Source organism: Triplophysa rosa, linkage group LG11, assembly GCF_024868665.1.
Source record: "Triplophysa rosa linkage group LG11, Trosa_1v2, whole genome shotgun sequence".
NCBI classification, from domain to species: Eukaryota; Metazoa; Chordata; class Actinopteri; order Cypriniformes; family Nemacheilidae; genus Triplophysa; species Triplophysa rosa.
In genome coordinates, this window is record NC_079900.1 from 5419284 (window position 1) to 5437879 (window position 18596).

The 18596-nt window shown below is 37.5% G+C and overlaps 7 protein-coding genes across 8 annotated transcripts; 3 read left to right on the forward strand and 4 right to left on the reverse strand.

Annotated features, from left to right (window-relative positions):
- Positions 1–75: 75 nt before the first annotated feature.
- hagh (hydroxyacylglutathione hydrolase) lies at positions 76–4477 on the reverse strand. The gene is made up of 9 exons (XM_057346705.1): positions 4346–4477; positions 2508–2671; positions 2375–2439; positions 2178–2295; positions 1945–2053; positions 1755–1858; positions 1569–1670; positions 1400–1479; positions 76–1057 (listed from the first exon to the last, which is right to left on the reverse strand). The coding sequence occupies exons 1-9, from the start codon at positions 4413–4415 to the stop codon at positions 958–960; spliced, it is 912 nt and encodes a 303-aa protein (XP_057202688.1). The 5' UTR covers positions 4416–4477; the 3' UTR covers positions 76–957.
- A 528-nt stretch (positions 4478–5005) lies between these two features.
- fahd1 (fumarylacetoacetate hydrolase domain containing 1) lies at positions 5006–6079 on the forward strand. The gene has a single exon (XM_057346430.1). It carries the CDS (start codon positions 5231–5233, stop codon positions 5888–5890), a length of 660 nt encoding a protein of 219 aa, XP_057202413.1. The 5' UTR covers positions 5006–5230; the 3' UTR covers positions 5891–6079.
- A 609-nt stretch (positions 6080–6688) lies between these two features.
- On the reverse strand, positions 6689–8008 carry msrb1a (methionine sulfoxide reductase B1a). The gene is made up of 4 exons (XM_057346581.1): positions 7818–8008; positions 7532–7674; positions 7294–7408; positions 6689–7166 (listed from the first exon to the last, which is right to left on the reverse strand). Exons 1-4 carry the CDS (start codon positions 7870–7872, stop codon positions 7147–7149), a joined length of 333 nt encoding a protein of 110 aa, XP_057202564.1. The 5' UTR covers positions 7873–8008; the 3' UTR covers positions 6689–7146.
- Positions 8009–8561: 553 nt separating this feature from the next.
- ndufb10 (NADH:ubiquinone oxidoreductase subunit B10) lies at positions 8562–10798 on the forward strand. The gene is made up of 4 exons (XM_057346986.1): positions 8562–8795; positions 9462–9600; positions 9744–9883; positions 10629–10798. Exons 1-4 carry the CDS (start codon positions 8648–8650, stop codon positions 10712–10714), a joined length of 513 nt encoding a protein of 170 aa, XP_057202969.1. The 5' UTR covers positions 8562–8647; the 3' UTR covers positions 10715–10798.
- Positions 10799–11228: 430 nt separating this feature from the next.
- Positions 11229–13276, reverse strand: rps2 (ribosomal protein S2). The gene is made up of 8 exons (XM_057346983.1): positions 13200–13276; positions 12660–12797; positions 12381–12470; positions 12193–12300; positions 11937–12110; positions 11695–11854; positions 11442–11533; positions 11229–11352 (listed from the first exon to the last, which is right to left on the reverse strand). The coding sequence occupies exons 2-8, from the start codon at positions 12792–12794 to the stop codon at positions 11272–11274; spliced, it is 840 nt and encodes a 279-aa protein (XP_057202966.1). The 5' UTR covers positions 12795–12797; positions 13200–13276; the 3' UTR covers positions 11229–11271.
- A 117-nt stretch (positions 13277–13393) lies between these two features.
- Positions 13394–15245, reverse strand: si:ch211-139g16.8 (uncharacterized). Of its 2 annotated transcripts, XM_057346985.1 has the most exons (7): positions 15079–15245; positions 14820–14933; positions 14589–14681; positions 14411–14508; positions 14216–14263; positions 13997–14101; positions 13394–13880 (listed from the first exon to the last, which is right to left on the reverse strand). In XM_057346985.1, exons 1-7 carry the CDS (start codon positions 15116–15118, stop codon positions 13821–13823), a joined length of 558 nt encoding a protein of 185 aa, XP_057202968.1. In that variant the 5' UTR covers positions 15119–15245; the 3' UTR covers positions 13394–13820. The 2 variants fall into 2 exon arrangements, with proteins under 2 accessions (XP_057202968.1, XP_057202967.1); XM_057346984.1 differs by having other exon boundaries at positions 14589–14933; positions 15079–15241.
- A 257-nt stretch (positions 15246–15502) lies between these two features.
- Positions 15503–18377, forward strand: kdelr2a (KDEL endoplasmic reticulum protein retention receptor 2a). The gene is made up of 5 exons (XM_057346006.1): positions 15503–15723; positions 16530–16630; positions 16729–16887; positions 17003–17255; positions 17441–18377. Exons 1-5 carry the CDS (start codon positions 15633–15635, stop codon positions 17473–17475), a joined length of 639 nt encoding a protein of 212 aa, XP_057201989.1. The 5' UTR covers positions 15503–15632; the 3' UTR covers positions 17476–18377.
- Positions 18378–18596: the final 219 nt, after the last annotated feature.

An 18596-nucleotide genomic window follows, 5' to 3' on the forward strand; every position in this document is an offset into this window, starting at 1 on the left:
GTCATGAATGCAGGGCTTTTTAGGAGAAAGGAGATTAAATTTGTCCTATTATTGTTAATGTACAAATGACTTATGTTTCTCGTTTAAAATAAAAATGTCAACTGTCTTTCCAACTGCAATTAAAGTACTTTAAAAGCATACACATCAGCCAACGTAAAATCATTAAAATAATCAATGAAAACAAATACATTTATATTAAGACTTTATTTAGCTTGAACACATTACAATTAATCTTTCTCTCATTACTTTTGATGATGCAAAGTGCAAGATCAGCTGAAACTTGAAACAAAGCAAGACAAAAAGCTGCAGTGTTCAATAAGGTCTACATTCAAAATCCACCAAACATCAAAATAAAAGCAATTCAATCATTGCAAATTTGTGAAGCATATTAAAATACATATACAATATCATTTGGTTGGAACATTTCACATTAACAATTGTTCTTAAGACCCCAAATCATCTTAAACATATTTTTTGATTTACAAAATAAAACATTGCACAGCTATTTTGAAATAGAACGTTGATATAACAATGTATCAATGGTTCAAACATGGCATTAAGTATCTAGAAAGGCTGAAAACGTCAAAATCAGAACTTAAAACTCATACTTAAATAAAGATCAGCCTATAACACAGACCTAGTGCATGTTCGTATTTTCTTCTGAATCATTATGTTATAGTGATATATGAAGTGATAAAAAACATTCTGAGCAAAACTATGAATTTTTTTAGATGTATTGATTACAAAGTAGATAAATGGTAAACAATCCTGTGTGGTTATTGCTTATTGCAGACCATACGCTGACTTGAACCAACGTAACAGCTCACGAATTGTGCTTTTGCTGTAAATGGAGGGCATGTAAATGCAACCGGAGTTGCTGCATGTGGCTGGTATCGTCATACAACTCTGTTGTAGTGAAATGAAGAGCAGAGACGAGCGTAGTGAGGGATGACAGACTCAATCCTTTGGAACCCTAAAGCCGTCCTTCTCCTTACGGATACTTTTCATGGCTTCAATTGGATCGGTGGTCCCAGCATGCTCTTGTACTGACCTTTCTCTGCAAATAAAACTGTAATGAATTTTCTAATTGTGTTTTTGTCTGTATTGACGTCCATGTGTCTGTTGTAAGTTCACCCAAAAGTACAAATTCAGACTTTTTCACACTCATGTCGTTAAAAAGAAGATATTTTAAGAAACGTCTCAGTGGTTTTGTGTCCATTCAATGGAAGTCAATGGGGACCAGTGTCGTTTGGTTACCAACGTGGTTCAAAATAGCTTTGGTGTGCTTCAGAAGAAATTTATACAGGTTTGAAATGTCATTTTTGGGTGAACTATCCCTTTAAGTATTCAATCCATTTTTAAATCAATCCATGCTGAAGTTGGGATTGAAAGCACATACCTCACTCTCATGAATGGATTATATGTGAACTCATCTGCCATAGTGGAAGGAATTGTTGGCTCTCCATTGCCATATTTCTCCTAAATGGCATATGTAAAGATTAAAATGCTTTTTGTTAAAAAAAACATTTGTAACAAAAGCAAATCAGGCTCAAAGATGTGTTTAATACCTTGGCCCATGCTAGCTTCGTTCGGACGGCTTCGTTATTTGGCTCAACATGCCGTGCAAATTTCAGATTGTTGATGGTGTACTCGTGACCACAGTACACGCGCTGAACAATACAAAAATGTGAGCGTTTAGAAGATTGGAAGATGCAGATGTTGAAAAAAAGTTTAACAATAGATGAGCTCAATACCGTCTCTGGGGGAAGACGACCCAAAACCTCTATCAGGGCTTTGTACATCTCATCAGCGGTTCCTTCAAAGAACTTGCCACATCCGGCCACAAACAGAGTGTCGCCTGCACACGGGACAAGAAAAAAAATGCTCATTTATAAAAGTTCATTCACGTTTATATGTCAGCCTGTGTCTGTTTCTATGTCTTACCGGTGAATACAGCTGGTGGTTCAGTACTGTTTTCTTTTGTTACGAAGTAGCAGATGTGACCACTGGTGTGACATGGAGTAAACAAACACTTTACGTTCAAAGAGCCCACCTGAGATGATTATTATAAAACAAATATGACTAGATGATCTTACACATGCATAAAGGTTATATTAACATAAAACACCAAAACCTCAAACAACCTTAATGATAATAGTGATACAGCAGGTTCTTACTTTGAAAGTGTTGTAGTGCGTAACTTTCTTAGTCAACGCCCCCACTCGGTCATCTCCCCCGTACACCGTCAGCCCTGGCATCAGCTTCACCAGCTTCTCATTACCTCCAGCGTGATCCCTGAAGGTGGTTCGAAACATCCGTATTTACAATGCATCCTTATTAGTGCATGAGAGAAACAACTTCAAATGAAACTCACCAGTGATGGTGTGTGGTTAGGACCATTCTGAGCTTCACGCCATGCTTCTTGACCGCTTCCACAACCTGAAATTAATGAGAATTTGATGCAGTGTGTGTAATGTAAAGGGGGGTACACAGTGAGGCAGTCTTACTTTCTGAGGTTCGACTGGATCGATGATGGCAGCTTCCTTCGTGTCCTCATCGATCAGAAGGTACATGTAGTTGTCAGTGAGGGCGGGCAGGAGTTCCACCTTCATGTCTGACTGTTCCACAAGAGACGATTTTCTAAGAGCGGAGTGAACCAAGCCTGTAGGAACTTGAGGAATAGAGTGAATATTTTAGATAGGCTTCAGGCGATACATTATAGCACACTGAAATACCACAGTCATTATGGTTATCACAATAACAAGGGCCTGGAGGACAAACTGGTTACTATCAGGTAAAAGCTGATGATTTTGGTCATTTGATGGTCCAGGATGATTAATGGCTACTTACAATCTTGTCTAAGCTGTAGGGGGCCTGGTTAAAGGAACAGATCACCCAAAAAATTTATATTCTTTCAATTTATATACAAATCATTTGTATTTGAATTGTACAGACATTTATTAACTAACTGTTTACACATGGACATAAAGTGAAATATATTTTTATTAAAAAAAAAAAAAAAAAAAAAAAGTCATACATCTGGAATGGCAGAAAGGTGAGTATATTGTGTAAATTTTCATTTTTGGGTAAAATATTCACCCAATTTTCCAGAACCGACTGACCTGGTTTTTAGGTATTAACTAGCGCCCAGATTTCGAAATAATAAAATCGACATAATAAATAAGAAATAATACAAAACGACTAAAAATAATAAGTGCTACGTGGACCATTTAAGGAGATACCATATGTGACCCTGGATCACATCTTAAGTAGCACGGGAACATTTTTAGTAAAAGACAAAAATACATTGTGTGGGTCAACATGATCGATTTTTCTTTTATGCCAAAAATCATTAGGATATTAAGTAAAGATCATGTTCCATGAAGATATTTTGTAAATTTCCTGCCTTAAATATATCAAAACTTTATTTTTGTGAGTGGATGGTCTGCCACAGTGCCCCTGGTTAACAACTTCAAAGGCAATTTTCTCAATATTTTGATTTTTTTGCGCTCTCAGATTCCAGAGTTTTAAACGGTTGTATCTCAGCCAAATATTGTCCTATTCTAACAACTTATATATGTATAGAAAGTTTATTTATTCCGCTTTCAGATTATGTAAAAATCTAAATTTCGAAAAATAAGACTGGTTTTGTTGTCCAGGGTCACATATGTTATGAAACTGCAGCAATAGGTATTGTGGTAAAAAAAAAACATTTCGCCAAAACACGTGTATAAAATGTTTCAGTTGCTTAAAATGTTTTTTTTTTTTCAAAAGCGTGCACAATGGCGCCCACTAGTGTATGTTGATAGATAATATCATTGAAGTCAATACTGTATTGATTAAAGCTGACTATCAGTTTCGGTCGGTAACATAAAAAGTGCCTAAAAACAGCCAATTGGCGTCATAATAACATTGCAACTTTGTATAAAGTATCCTTTAGGTGCTTTTTATATAATATACGCCGATAAGTCTGCGCAGCCCTAAGTGAAGTCGAACGCACGCGAATGTCAATCGCACCACCCAGCGCAAACAGCAGAGAACTCTACTGATGTTACGTCATTTCTAATGCACTGTATATGTATAATTCGCGTCATCGTCTAAATGAATTACATACGTCTAACATATCGTGAACGATGACGTCATGTCAACGTTAGGTTGCTATAGTGTGTAGAAAAAAAGAACTAGTGTGTATGTTTCTGGCTGGTTAGGGAACGACTCATCCACCAGATCAAAAACAATGACTCTAAATACACAAAACGTTGGACGACAGCGGAGGATGGTGGCTGCATTTCGATAAATACGGTATTCTGCCCATGCGCGAATAAAGAGTTCTATGTAAACATACCGAATTTATGAGCGACGGCTCCGAACACACCGAGAGTGCACGCACTCGCCACCAGTGACCTAAACCACATATCAAGAAACTGTAGCTGTATGAGATATTACAGCAACATAGGGAGGAAGTAGAACGTATGGTTTAAAGTGCAACTCCGCCCACTTTTAACTTTGACCCCAGGTTCAACCAATCCAATACGGGGGAGTGTCGCGTGTGAAATCTCCACGCTGTTGCGCTCAGGTTTCTGTTTTAAATCCTACTACGGTGACGACCCACTTTGAGTATTCATAACTCAAGGCTCTATTTTTGAGATTTCAATGGGATTTCAATGGCCTAAAGTTTTAAGTCATTTCTCGTCCTTCGTATTTTTGGGCTGTCCAGGGCGTTTTATTATTTTTATATTAATAACAAAATACCAAATACAAAATTACGTTATGTCATTTATCAAGGGAGTACAATATATTTAGAAATGTATTTTCTATTAGAAGTGGAGAATATCAAATCTATGATGGATTTTACATTAAAAATAATTAAAACAGGACTTGTTCTTATTCACGAAGGAACGTCGCAAGACGTCATTTATATTCAAAATGAGCTGACGGCATTGGAAGGGATCATAAGTGCCTATATTAATATTCATGAGGTAAGCCTTCGCAGTAGTATGATTCTTAGTTTCTTTTTCGGGTTTTGAAACGAAGGATTACATCATCTAGGCGAAACCGTTTACTTGCATAAAAAATAAGTTTAGTTCATTTAGATCTTATACTTTGTGTCCTCTAACTGTGTAACGTTACTGGTACGGTATTCGTTTAGTTTCTGACCGCCTTCCGTTGTTCGGCGATCAAAGGTCATTTTCACTTCCGGCTGCGGGTTTTGCAGGTGTTGGACTTCAAAATGAGCGCAAGGAATATCGCTCGTTTTTGGGAATGGGGAAGAAAGATTATCTGCGTCGGAAGAAACTATGCAGACCATGCCATCGAGCTCAAAAACGCCATTCCCACCGAACCCGTGCTGTTCCTGAAACCCCCATCTGCTTATATTAGGGAAGGGTCACCTATTCTGGTTCCCTTTTACTCCAGCAACCTCCATCATGAAGTTGAGCTGGGGGTGGTCATTGGTAAAGGGGGCACTGCTATACCACAGTCTTCAGCCATGGACCATGTGGCAGGATATGTCTTGTGCTTGGACATGACAGCCCGGGACATTCAGGAGGAATGTAAGTCAAAAGGTCTTCCATGGACCCTGGCCAAAGCGTTCAACACCTCATGTCCCATTAGCGAGTTCATTCCAAAGGAGAAGATCCCAAACCCCGAGAGCGTCAATCTGTGGTTGAAGGTGAACGATAACATGAGACAGAATGGAAGCACATCTCAGATGATCTTTTCAATCCCGTTTCTCATAAACTACATCAGTCAGATTATATCACTGGAAGAGGGTGACCTTATTCTCACCGGTACCCCTAAAGGAGTGTCCAGTGTTCAGGAACACGATGAACTGCAAGCAGGGATTGATGACATTGTCACCATGACATTCAAAGTTGATCGAAAAAGTTGATTATTTTAATATTTACACCTTTTGGTTTTAAAATGGGACACAAGGATCATGCAATTGTTGATATCAGGTTATGCACCGAAAACGCAATTACAAAGAAGAAATGTTTTTAAACAAGTCAAATCTTTTAAACGGAAACAATGTATCCAATATATTAATTATCATATAAATAAAAGAGTTGATCTCACATCTTATGCTTTCTGCAATCTTATGTCTGATTATTTGTTTTCTTTAGCAGAAACATAGAAAACAGTCCATTATCAGATTATGTAGATAATTCTGCATTTGACATCTGAGCGTATTATTTTTAAATGTCCTGTAAGTGACTTTTTAAATCAGCAATATGAATAATGACAATGAATTTATTTTGAATTATGAATAGGCATAAACATTATGTATGTTAATTTTTAGTATTTACAAAATGTGGATTGTTCCACTAGAAGTAAATCAATGGTCTGAGTTTCTCTAACATGCACTATGCATAGCTTTTGGTAGTTTTTATATTCTGACTGATGTCATCTTTTTCTTGAATGCTGTTGATATGCTATTAACATCCAACACCAAGTGAACATAAAAAAACAACAACATTTTAATAGCTCACGAAAGAGCGTTTTTTTTAATGTAATTGTGTAAAGTGCCAATCACACAATTCAACATTCATCTTTGAGGAGGATGTTGGACTTTGAAAATCTCCTGGAACTCCATCAATATGTAACAGAATAATCCATCAGTTCACAAACAAGTCAAGCTTGAATGATTGAAGTCTAGGTTGAAAGAGAACAAAGACAGAGAAGCAAGAAACAGCTTTCAAAAATGAATCTTCTGGCATTGTTGTACATGTACAAAAATGCATCAAATTGGCAAAAACACCAAGTATGAATGACCTCTGCAAAAACACAGTTTTCTCTACTGAGGCACAAAGGGCTTTTGTAAAGCTGCTCAAAGAAAGTTGGGATCATGTGGCAACATTACCAAGTAACCTGCTGGTGTGTACACTTTAAAGGGTTTCTATTAATCTATAACAGGCTAAAAGCAAGATAAAAAAATACCTTATGCATAGTTTCAAATATTTTGTGCATGGCTGAAAAAGAATTTGTGTGAATTGTCCGATAGTTTATCCATGTTTTCCATGAGGCTGTTTACACATCATCACTCTGAACATCCCTCTGTGGGCTTTTTACCAGAGCGTTTCATTCAACATCCACACGGTAAACACATCAGTGCTTCTCCATTCTCATGCTTTCTTCCAATATCTTGCTCTACTGTTGATCATTCTTAACTGAAAGAAAATGGGGTAGGAAATGATGTATTCAGACAAGTACATTAAAAGAATACATTAAGAAAACACCAAATCCCATTTTAAATGTGTAAGTTTAATTTGTCTCTATTTTGGAAACACTTTGTACCTTTAGGAATGAACTTCAGAGAGCTGCTGAATATTCAAAAGCGTGAGAGACCGCGTTTGGGTCCATCATTTACAAACTCGTGACCAAGACCGTTACCACATTTACCACAGTTAACCTGCAAACGACGACACAGAGTTCAAATTTACCACATCTGCTCATCTTATATCATAGTTTTGCCATAGCTCAGAACAAAAGCCATGTAAGTGAACTTCCAATTTTGAGTTTGAATGCAATGTACCTTATAAGCGCCCCATCTCTCCTCGTGTTTGGACACACTGTTCTCATGGATAGTTTCTGTGAAGGCTGGCCATGGTGACGAATGCTCATATTTAGACTTGCTGGAAAACAGCTCGTATCCACATTCTGCACAAACATATATACCTACAGGACAACAATTCCTATTATAATCACTGTAATGTATGTGATGGTTTCTCTGGTCGATCAGGTTGACCAGCTGTAAACCAGCATAAGTACTTCAAACTGCATGGACATGTTTACAATATTACATATCGGTGTCAGTTTACCAGTTTCGAAATAATCCTTAAAAATCTCCCCTCCAGAGAATGAACAGAAAGACATGGCAACGAGACTAAAAAGCGATCGCAACTTCTGTATCAACAGGTGTTTTATAAAGTTTGGAATAAAGTTAAATTGAAGAATCGTGTCCAGACCACGTGATCGCGCAACAGTGCCACACTAGAATCACACGCGGGCAGCAGAGATCCGCAGTGGCCAATCCCCCGAGAAACTATTTTTAAATATCCTATATATGACCTGACGTATATTGTATTTTATTTAAATGATTATCAGCAATATTTACAGTTCTGCTTATTTTTTAGCAATTTTAATTTTAAGGCCAAATTGCTGTTTGTATTGGATATTGATGTAAACATTGTTTGGGATCACAAGGGGAACTGTACTGATCTATTATTATTATTATTATTAGTAGTAGTAGTAGTAGTAGTAGTATTGTTGTTGTAGTTGTTATTAAAATCAGTCCGTAATTTTGTGAAATTTCACGTGATCCATTTTTATGCAACGACGACACCTAGTGGTAGAGAAATAAATTGCGTGTTTAACATTTTCTCTTTGACCTTTTTTATTTTTCCAAAACATCGACGAAACATTATATTTAACTTTTTAACACATAAAAACAAGGTATATGCATATATATTTGTAATTTATCTTCAAAATATTTAAAATAAAATATTATTTTATTTCAGTTTAGTTTTTACCGCCGGGTGACCTTTCGCCATGTTGTGAGCAGGGCGCATGCGCATTGTGGAGGAGAGCGAAGGAAGATTGAGGTCGATTAAAGGTTTTTCGGAATTGTATTCCTAATTTATCAGCAAAAATGCCGCAAGATTACGATAAAGATGCGTATCCAGAGCCTCCTCGTCAGACTCCAGTGGTGGATAAGCAAACGGCTCTCCCGAATCCCGCTTTAATATTGTCAAAGCTCTTCTACTACTCTGTCGATCTGCCAGTGACCACATTCAGAGGTAACGTTACAACCGACTAACGTCTTACATGTGTTTACATCTGCTTTCATTAATCCAGTTCTATATAGTAGTTTGATATAGTGTGGAATTCACATTACGGGCGTACATTATGTGATTTTAAATGCATGTATATGATAAAGATGGAAGCATATGATCCTTCAATGAGACAATAATGGTGTCATTTTATATTATATGAACGCGTTTTAGTTTGGCTTGTTGTTATTAGCCATATTAAAGTATATTGTGGATTATATAGTCGTTTCACTAGCTCTGCAATAAATATTATATAAGGATAAAGAGTACACAGTAAACCACACACTGCAGACAACCTGTAAGCATACAGGAAATACAAAACAATAAACTCTCTGCAAATGGCAAATACCTGCAACTGTAAAATTATTATCAATGTGGCTCATCAGTTGTGGTTTGAATTTGTAACCCTTTTTCTCTTGAGATTGTATGTTAGTCTATCATCCTGTTGCAGTCTTGCAGATCTAGTTTCCCCTAACGGAGACAATGAAAGCAAACAAACACAACAAAGTGTCAACAAAAATTGATATAATGCAGCTATTCTTATACTAATGACCTGGTGGAAATCTACTTTGGTATATTCTTATTGATGATCTTTCTTAATATTAATTTAAATCTTTATTTGATTACTTCCAGGCATTATCGAAGGCATCCAGGGTGATAAGAAGTCCCACTACTACCATCAGAACTTTCGTCGGGTATCTGAGCTGACCGAATGTCAGGAAGGAGATTACATATGCTACTATGAGGCTGAGATGCAGTGGAGGAGAGATTAGTACGTTGCAACCCTGCAGTAATATAATGCTTAAACATGTGCACAACACTACATCATTGACATCATATATTTATGTTCATATGTTGTGAAGTGCCGCATTCCTGTATTGGGTTTAAAGCCGTGTTTTGTCATGTGCCCTACAGTAAAGTGGATCAGGAGATCGTGAAGGTGATCCAGGAGCGTCTCAGGGCCTGTCAGCAGCGCGAGGGACCCAGTTACACACAGAACTGTTCCAAAGAGCTGCAGCAGTTTAATCAAGTTTCCAAATGTTTTCAATCACGCTGTGAGTACTGAAAAAACTGACCACATCTGATGTCATAATTTTTATACTTTCAAACCAAAACAAAGTTCTGTCTAAAGCTGATACACAAAACTGAAAGCAACTTCATTCCAAACACCACCAGTGCGGCCCAATTTGCAAACTATCCATCCTAAATAGTATTTAAAATAGAATTAGTATGTCCCAAATCATAGTATGCTGAAATGAGTGTTCTCAAAGTACCCGCATGGTCTACTGTTTGTGGTGAAAATTCAATATGCAGATCCATGGACACTCAATCGGCTGCTCTTACTCACAATGCACGGCGAGAGGACGGAGTGTAATGATGAATAAAATTAAATAAGTGATACTGTGCTAAATTAATAAATGTAAGTATACAGTAAACATTAAATAAGAAATAATGAATAATGAATGAATACTTGCATCCAAAAAAGAGCTTTATTTTGATGTTTATGACAATGATCACAATGTCATCTAGGCAACAACGGCCTCTTCCGGCTCGCATTAGTATGTGTGTGCATACTGGTTTGCTACGTACTAAAATGTATATACTTTTCCATAACAAAACAGTACATACTTTTAGTGCATAGTTTAAGTAGGCGAATTGGGACATAGTGCACCTGACACTCCATGGCCATTAGGAAGTTCTTTTTAGAGGCCTTTTTCAGTTCAATTAAAATGTCATTAGTCTGTTTGAATGCAGAATAATTTGTTTTTGCACTATTGATATTGTTCTTATTTCCTGTAGATGGAGATCTGGGCGCATACGCCAGCTCACGCAAATGCCTGATGAAGCAAAAGGAGAGAATGATGGCAGAAGCACAAAATGCATAAGCAATGATTTCCTTATGTTCAGCTGTTCTTTCAGTTTGGATCATCTGTATATTAAAGTGTAAAATAAAGTTTATTCAAAAGTGACTTCTCAATGGTGTTGATTCAGGAAAATAACGGTTTCTAAAATATTTTATTTTAAACTTAATTTTAATTGTTTTTTATATCTGGTTGGCCTGCTGAAATGGGTAAAGGTACACGTACAAGTCACATATGTTTAATAAGTGGTTCCAGACCCGTGTAGTCACAAAATATGAATTAACATGCTTGATATTTTTTAATCCGCAGGTTTTTGAAGTACTTTGTGTTGTGAAACTTTCTGTATAATAGGGGTAATATTTATAATAATCAGTCTCTATAATAATCCATTAAGTCATCACAACTGAGTTACATGACCAAGCATTGTTTGAATCCCTATACATTTTAACTAATATTGACCGGGATGTGTTTGTGGTCCTGGGTGCTGATTAACACAGCACTACCAGTTATGAGTCAAACAATAAACAAAGACAAAAGATGAGTTTCTGTTTGGACTTTTATTTCAATCCATTGTTGAAAATTTAGGAGGTTGTCTGAAGACCTCCCTGGCTCCTCTGAACGGAGACCCTGGTGTGAGTCTTGGCCAGATGATCAGTGAATTCCTGAAACGAGAGCCGCAATTCAATTTCAAGAACCAAACCGATTTTGAAAAGCAAATGGTGCATATATACAGTAATTACAGACGCAATACCTGGTAAGGAGACTTCATGAACACGGTTTCCTTCCAGAGATCAGGGGTCAGGTAGCTGTAGGTCTTAGAGATTGCGTCGAAGGTAGCCTTGGCTGCAATGAGAACACAACATATTAGAACGAACAGCCGTGGAACAGATCATCCACCTCTATACTATCCTCCCAACGTTGTCAAATACACCACAAAAATTGTGTATTCAACCAGAGCAGGGAGAGGTCTAAGATCCAAATTTGGAATTCACAAAAGCCCGTACCAAAGTTGCCCAGGGTAGCGGTACAGCCCCTGGCTGAGGTGTAGCAGTCATCAATGCCAGCCATCATCAGCAGTTTCTTGGGCACGGGAGCAGACACGATACCAGTACCACGGGGGGCAGGAATGAGACGCACCAGGACTGAACCACAACGACCGGTCACCTGACCAAAACATAGATCCAGTTAATAAACACATCACTGTCAAGATTTTAACAAATGCAAATACAAACTTCAGACATCTAACCTTGCATGGCACGGTGTGTGGTTTGCCGATCTTGTTACCCCAGTAGCCTCTTCTAACGGGAATGATGGACAACTTGGCCAGGATGATGGCTCCGCGGATAGCAGTGGCTACCTCTTTGGAGCACTTCACTCCCAGACCAACATGGCCATTGTAGTCACCGATAGCAACAAAGGCCTGGAAATTTCAGTCAAATCCAAAGTTAAAAGTGTTCAATGATTACAATTTTGGTATTCGAAAAGCAGACGCAAGTCATCACCTTAAACCTGGTGCGCTGACCAGCCCTGGTCTGTTTCTGAACGGGCATGATCTTCAGAACCTCATCCTTCAGTGCTGAACCCAGGAAGAAGTCAATGATCTCGGACTCCTACGGAAAGTTACAAAAACATTTTAGAACGCTTCATTAAAAGCAAAGCGTTTTCGCAACACTTTGTGGAAGTCAAGTACCTTGATTGGCAGGGAATACAGGTAGATCTCTTCCAAGCTCTTAATCTTCATGTCCTTTACCAGACGACCAAGCTTGGTCACGGGCACCCACTGGATGAAACAGAATATGATGTTACATAGTGACAGTTATTGGCATTGTACAAGTAAAAAAATGTATATTTAATATCCAACGCACAATTACAGAAAAACTGTGTTGTTCAAATTAACTAACTATGATACAAAATTAAATACATTAATCTTTGATAAAAACATGGCATTAAGTATCGGGTATCGCTTTACCTCCTTATCCTCAGATTTGCCTCCCCGGGCACCGCGGCCTCTTCCACGGCCTCTGCCGCGACCACGACCGCGACCCCGGCCGCCAGTGCCGAAACCTCCGCGAAAACCTCCTCTACCACCGGCGTCGTCCGCCATTTGCTAAAGGCAACATTAGAGACATGAAAAATCAATTTTAGAAAATGATGGTAAACACCGTTAGCATCATGTTACAAACATACACCGGCAGATATCCAAAACGAGCATATACATCATAACACAAGTGTTAATACAACCAAACTACCAACTTGAAATAACGTATATAACGTGTCTATAACGTTAGAATGTGATATTTAAAAAAACAACCAGTTTTGCAAATATTGAGACCACGCTCGAAACTGACATATTAACATTTCCGCATAGTCTATAAACTCAATGCTAGCAATATGCTGTTAATAAAAGATACGCATACACTTCTTGTACAAATATTGTGATTTTTATTGTACGATCGCAAAGATTTAAACAGATTTAACAAGACACCGATGGGCACACAGGACGACTTACGTGATGTATATTCAGGAAGAAGAAGGCCGCACGTGAGTTTGCGGCGTACTTATTTAGTGCGAATCCTCGCGATATTTCGTTTGATACGTTGCCATTGTGACCTCTAGTGGCAGTAAAGCGACGTCTGCCATGAATCGGTTCGGATTATATTGGCTCAAGTAAATCCCACTGTAAATACGCCCCAGATTATTATTAAAGAGTAAATTATTAAAGAGACAAATTATTAAAGAGTTGAACACAGATTTATTCAACCAATTGTATTGTAGAAGACAAAACCACAAAAATAAAGTGACACAAATCTAATCAGAGGGACACTAATGTCAACAACACATTTTAAGTAAATCTTCCCACATTTAAATTTAAATCATGTACAGTGAATCACAGTTTTATTGGTGACAGTAAATTATTTATATTTAATATAAACACATTTTTATAATCTTTTTCATGAAATTCAACTTCAAATTAGACACATTAAAACGTGTCACAATTTTCACAATTCAACTTATTTTTAAATGTTAAGGGCATCCAGTGTTTGTTAGCTCTTACTGAACTTCATAGTTTCTTGTAATAGTTCATCTTCAGATGGATGACTTTGTAGACCAGTGATAAGAATAGATTTTTTCACTCTTCAAAATTTTGGTAAATATCCTCATTCTTGTCCTGGGTTTGAGGACTTTTAGCCTAGGAGAGATATAAATTAGGCTATATGTAACCTTGTCAGAAACATACAAATCATACCTTAAATTGCATTTTAATATGTATGTTTGTGTATTGTCAAAAAACGTAAGTGTAAAAACCTTTTCTTGAGAAACCTTGCAACGTGCCGGAATTTTGTCATGAACTAAGTTCCTCTTGTAAAGCTCTTGCACCACTCCACTGAAAACCACGTGCCTTGAATAGTCCTGTTATGAAGACAAGGGAAAACATTTTAGATTTAACATTATTGTTAAATAAAGACATCTTTTGATGTTAATTTTTTTTTACTATTATTCAATGCAATAAGTGAAATAGATTACCTGTGTCTTTCTCCATCTTCCTCTACAAAGTGATTTAATGTGTCCTGTCTATCAATTCAAAAAAGGTCTATCAAAGATATATTCAAATGGTTTGTATACTCTCATTTACAAAGTCAAGATTTATACTAATTGTGTTAAACAGTATAGTGACTTTCTTTCAGATATAATTTGATTTATTAAACTCTAACTGTATACCTTTATGCAGATGATAATACCCAGGACAAGGAGGCTGTATATAATCAGTAGAACAAGCAATGTCAACAGCAAAATTTGACGAACATTAAGACCCCTTTCTGGAAACAAACAACAATTTAAAAAAAAGAACACATACTGTAGATGCAAGTGCTGATTTTTTGATTTTTTGACTTCTCACCTGTCACTTTTAGAGTAATTCCTTGCCCAATTGCCTGCGCCCCGCTGTGCATCTCATTAGATAGAGCAGCCGCACAGTAATACACTCCACAGTCTTTAATCGACAAAGAGCTGATTTTTAAACTGTGACCCTCCAGTGTGTACTTGGTTGGTTGGTTATTCAAATCAATCTGGTAGTGCATATCTTTGCGGAACACATACCAAGAGATTTTTAGATTGTCAAGACCATCACCTGGGCAGCTGGATATGTTACAAGAGCAGGGGACAGAGACAGACTGTTGGACTTTCCTTTGCATCATCCTTGTTGACTGGTGGACATCTATTTTGCATCCGCACACGGAAAAAACTGGGGAAAAAAATATAAAGTGTTCGTTAAAATAATTACATTGGCACACAGAATATCTTACATTAGGCTAAACTATACAATAGAAACTCAACAGATAATAACAGTGTACCAGCACCCAGTCAGGAACAGCTGATTTTATGCTCACCTGAGATAAAGACAAGACAGGTGATGCTGAAGAGGCTCATGTTGATCTTTAGCTATAATCTTAATAGTCTATGAGTCCTCACTATAATGTCTACAAATGTAACGACAAGCATGGAGGTCTTGTGTCTAACTGAGGAATAAAAACAGAAATAGCATGTGAAAATAGGAAGTAAGCGACATAGACATGTCCTCTTTGCTCTCCCTTCCTTTCTAACTTAAAGAAAGATTCATATTTATCTACAACATAATACAACAACATAATAACCATATGCACTATTTAAAGTAGTATTAGTTTTTACTAAATGCATTTAGGCCATTGGTCGTTTTAGAATCAATGGGCGTAACGTCAGTCAAACTGTTTAACTACATTTCCCATCGTTCCTTGCGGTCTCTCCCTGTAGGCCACGTCACGTCCACCGGCCACGTCGCCTCTCCTTCGCCATATTTCGTAGAGGAATGCGCTGGAGGAGAGCGGCACTGAGCCGGTTTACATCTACACTAAACACCCCGTGCTCTCTATAACGCCACAAAAAACAGCCAGAGAGGGAAAACATCATGAATATCTTTAGACTAACTGGGGATCTGTCTCATTTAGCTGCCATCATTATCCTGCTACTCAAGATATGGAAGACCAGGTCTTGCGCAGGTGAGCTAACGTTAAACTTATACAAAACTAGCATTTTTTATATTTTTTCATATGTATTGTGTGCTGTTTCTGCGTGGCAAGGACACAGTGTTGGAACTTTAGACTGGGTTAAGTCTCGGGAAATGTCTCGTGGGTTTATTTTCATACATTACTTGGTATAACGGAATGCAATTTGTTTAGCTGTCATGCTAACTAACGTTAGTGGGTTAGCTTGACTTGAGAGCTACTGAACTGCACAACTTTGTTTATTAAAACCGGCCATTTATTTATTATTTTCCAGGATTTGACAGCTAAATGTGGGAAATGTATATGTTTTAGGCTTTTCAAGCATATTATAATAGAGCAAGGTCTGTTGCTCTTATTGAATTATAAAATAGCAAAAAAAAAAAATACAGGCCCAGCGATTTACTTTACTATGCAGTTGACTTGTAGTTTGTTAGTAGTTTGCTAAAACAATCGAATAATCAGGCATGCATTGTGATCTATGGCATGAGCTTTTTTTTGTAAAGCATTATCTTTTGCCATCAAGTCTTCTTGATGTTAAGTTTTTGCTGAAAATGCCACGAAACTTAAATTCTCGTTTATTTTCGCCATGCATTTATAAACAGAATTGCATTCATTGCATTGACGTGGCAATGCAGTTTGGCCTTTGCATTGTTGAGAAATCTGTCTTTTTCAGACATTGACTTTAGTTTTTGACTTTTTAAGTTCATCACAATATTTAAACAACACTGGAGCTATCTAACCTCATCTTGCAATTTAAGAAATGGTCCAAAGAGCTAAGTTCAAACTCGTTTTGCCTCCAGGTATCTCTGGGAAGAGCCAGATACTCTTCGCCTTGGTTTTCACCACACGATACCTGGACCTCCTAACGTCCTTTATCTCTCTATACAACACAGGCATGAAGGTGAGCTTTTGGAATCTGCACATGTTCTCAGATCAATTGGTTCATCCTAATATGTGTGGGAATTTTTGTGGTTAAACATTTCTGTTCCCTCCAAACAGGTTATCTACATTGGATGTGCCTATGCCACAGTCTACCTGATCTATGCGAAGTTCAGGGCAACCTATGATGGAAACCATGATACTTTCAGAGTTGAGTTTCTGGTGGTTCCTGTGGGCGGCCTCTCCTTTCTGGTCAACCATGACTTCTCACCGTTGGAGGTAAGATGCAAGATGCAAACAAACCTCCTCTTCTACCTTTTTGTCCATTATGGATGTATTTAGACCAAAACAAGGATTGAAAATGTGATTTATCTTTTGTTTATGTCCATAATAGATCCTGTGGACCTTTTCCATCTACCTTGAGTCAGTGGCTATCCTGCCTCAGCTCTTTATGATTAGTAAGACCGGTGAGGCTGAGACCATCACAACCCACTATCTGTTCTGTCTGGGGGTCTACCGTGCTCTCTACCTTTTCAACTGGATCTGGAGATTCTACTTTGAGGGATTCTTCGACATGATTGCCATCGTGGCTGGTGTCGTCCAGACTATTCTTTATTGTGACTTCTTCTACCTTTACGTCACAAAAGGTACCTTTTAATGCAGTTACACTTGCGTGACTAACTCTAACTTTACCATAAATCAGAATTGACCAGATTAATATCGTAAACGCATGTTTTAGGTCTTTTAGTTAAATATCCATTAGTACACATGTGGCTTAATTCTAAAGAATAGACCAGAATGACACATCTGACATGTTCTGTCTGGCCCACAGTGCTAAAAGGAAAGAAGCTGAGTCTACCAGCATAAGTGCCAAAGAGAAGAGAGCTGTGTCTTCATCAGACTTATAGAGGGGGCACAAACCAATGATGCCACAGCAAGATGCCCAAGACAGAACACTTCACGCCAGATCACCATTTATTTTCTCTCCACCAGGACACCATTAACCATCCCCTTACAGAGATGAGGACGTTTTTGCAAACTGTTCTTCTGTCTTTAGCATTTTGCAGTACTTTTTTATTGCTATTAAAAAAGAAAAACAAGAAAAAAACTTTTCTATATGCAAGGTGTATTGAAAGATTGAACGGTGTCATTGTAAATTTGTCCACGATTAGAAATGGTTCCCGGAGTGCTGAGTAAGTCTGTGGTTCATCACTATTTATAAAGTACATGGCAAAATCGCTTTTGCTTTCAGCCACTAGTGAGATTCCCAAAAGAAAATCGTCTTTCAGAAATTCACATTTTTAGTTTCAGTCCGGTCACGTAAATGCCTTATGTTTATGTGCATAACCATTTTGTTGATGACCCAACAGAAAGAAGTCAACTGTAAATAAAAACTTTTCCAGATTCAGCACAAATTTCTCTGTGTGCCCCATATCAGTTTGTTCAGGATGTTGACATTTATCAACAGTATGATGTGATATTACAGCAAGATTGGCTACTTTAATCCCTGCGAACAACAGTTTGTTGAAATGCAGTTATTTATGGTAAGACCATGAAATTTAGTGGTGTGAATACTGTTAAAGCACATTTGGTGTGTGTGAATATGTCATGAGTTTTGTAGTAATTTCATTTTTTTTTTGGAATCCTTGTTTTGTTTAGGTTTAGTGTCTCTGATGTTTTCCCCACCCAAGTCATTCCTGTAGGGTTTACAGTTATTTTTCAAGTTTTTATGTGTTAAGGACTCCCAATAAATATTTTAAGGGACACTATTTTGTGTTAAATGAAGTTTCTTTGTGTGGGTACTTTGAACCATCATTTGGAGTGAATGGGGTAAGTATGGCAATGTAATCAAAGTACTATAGTCTTATGTTCTTTATATATTACTACTTTTTATATTTTTGTGCATTTGCCAGACTTATCATACGCGTCTTGCAGTGAGGTGTATTGGGTATATTTTGTCTGTATGTGTTTGTAAGGGATTGACCCGA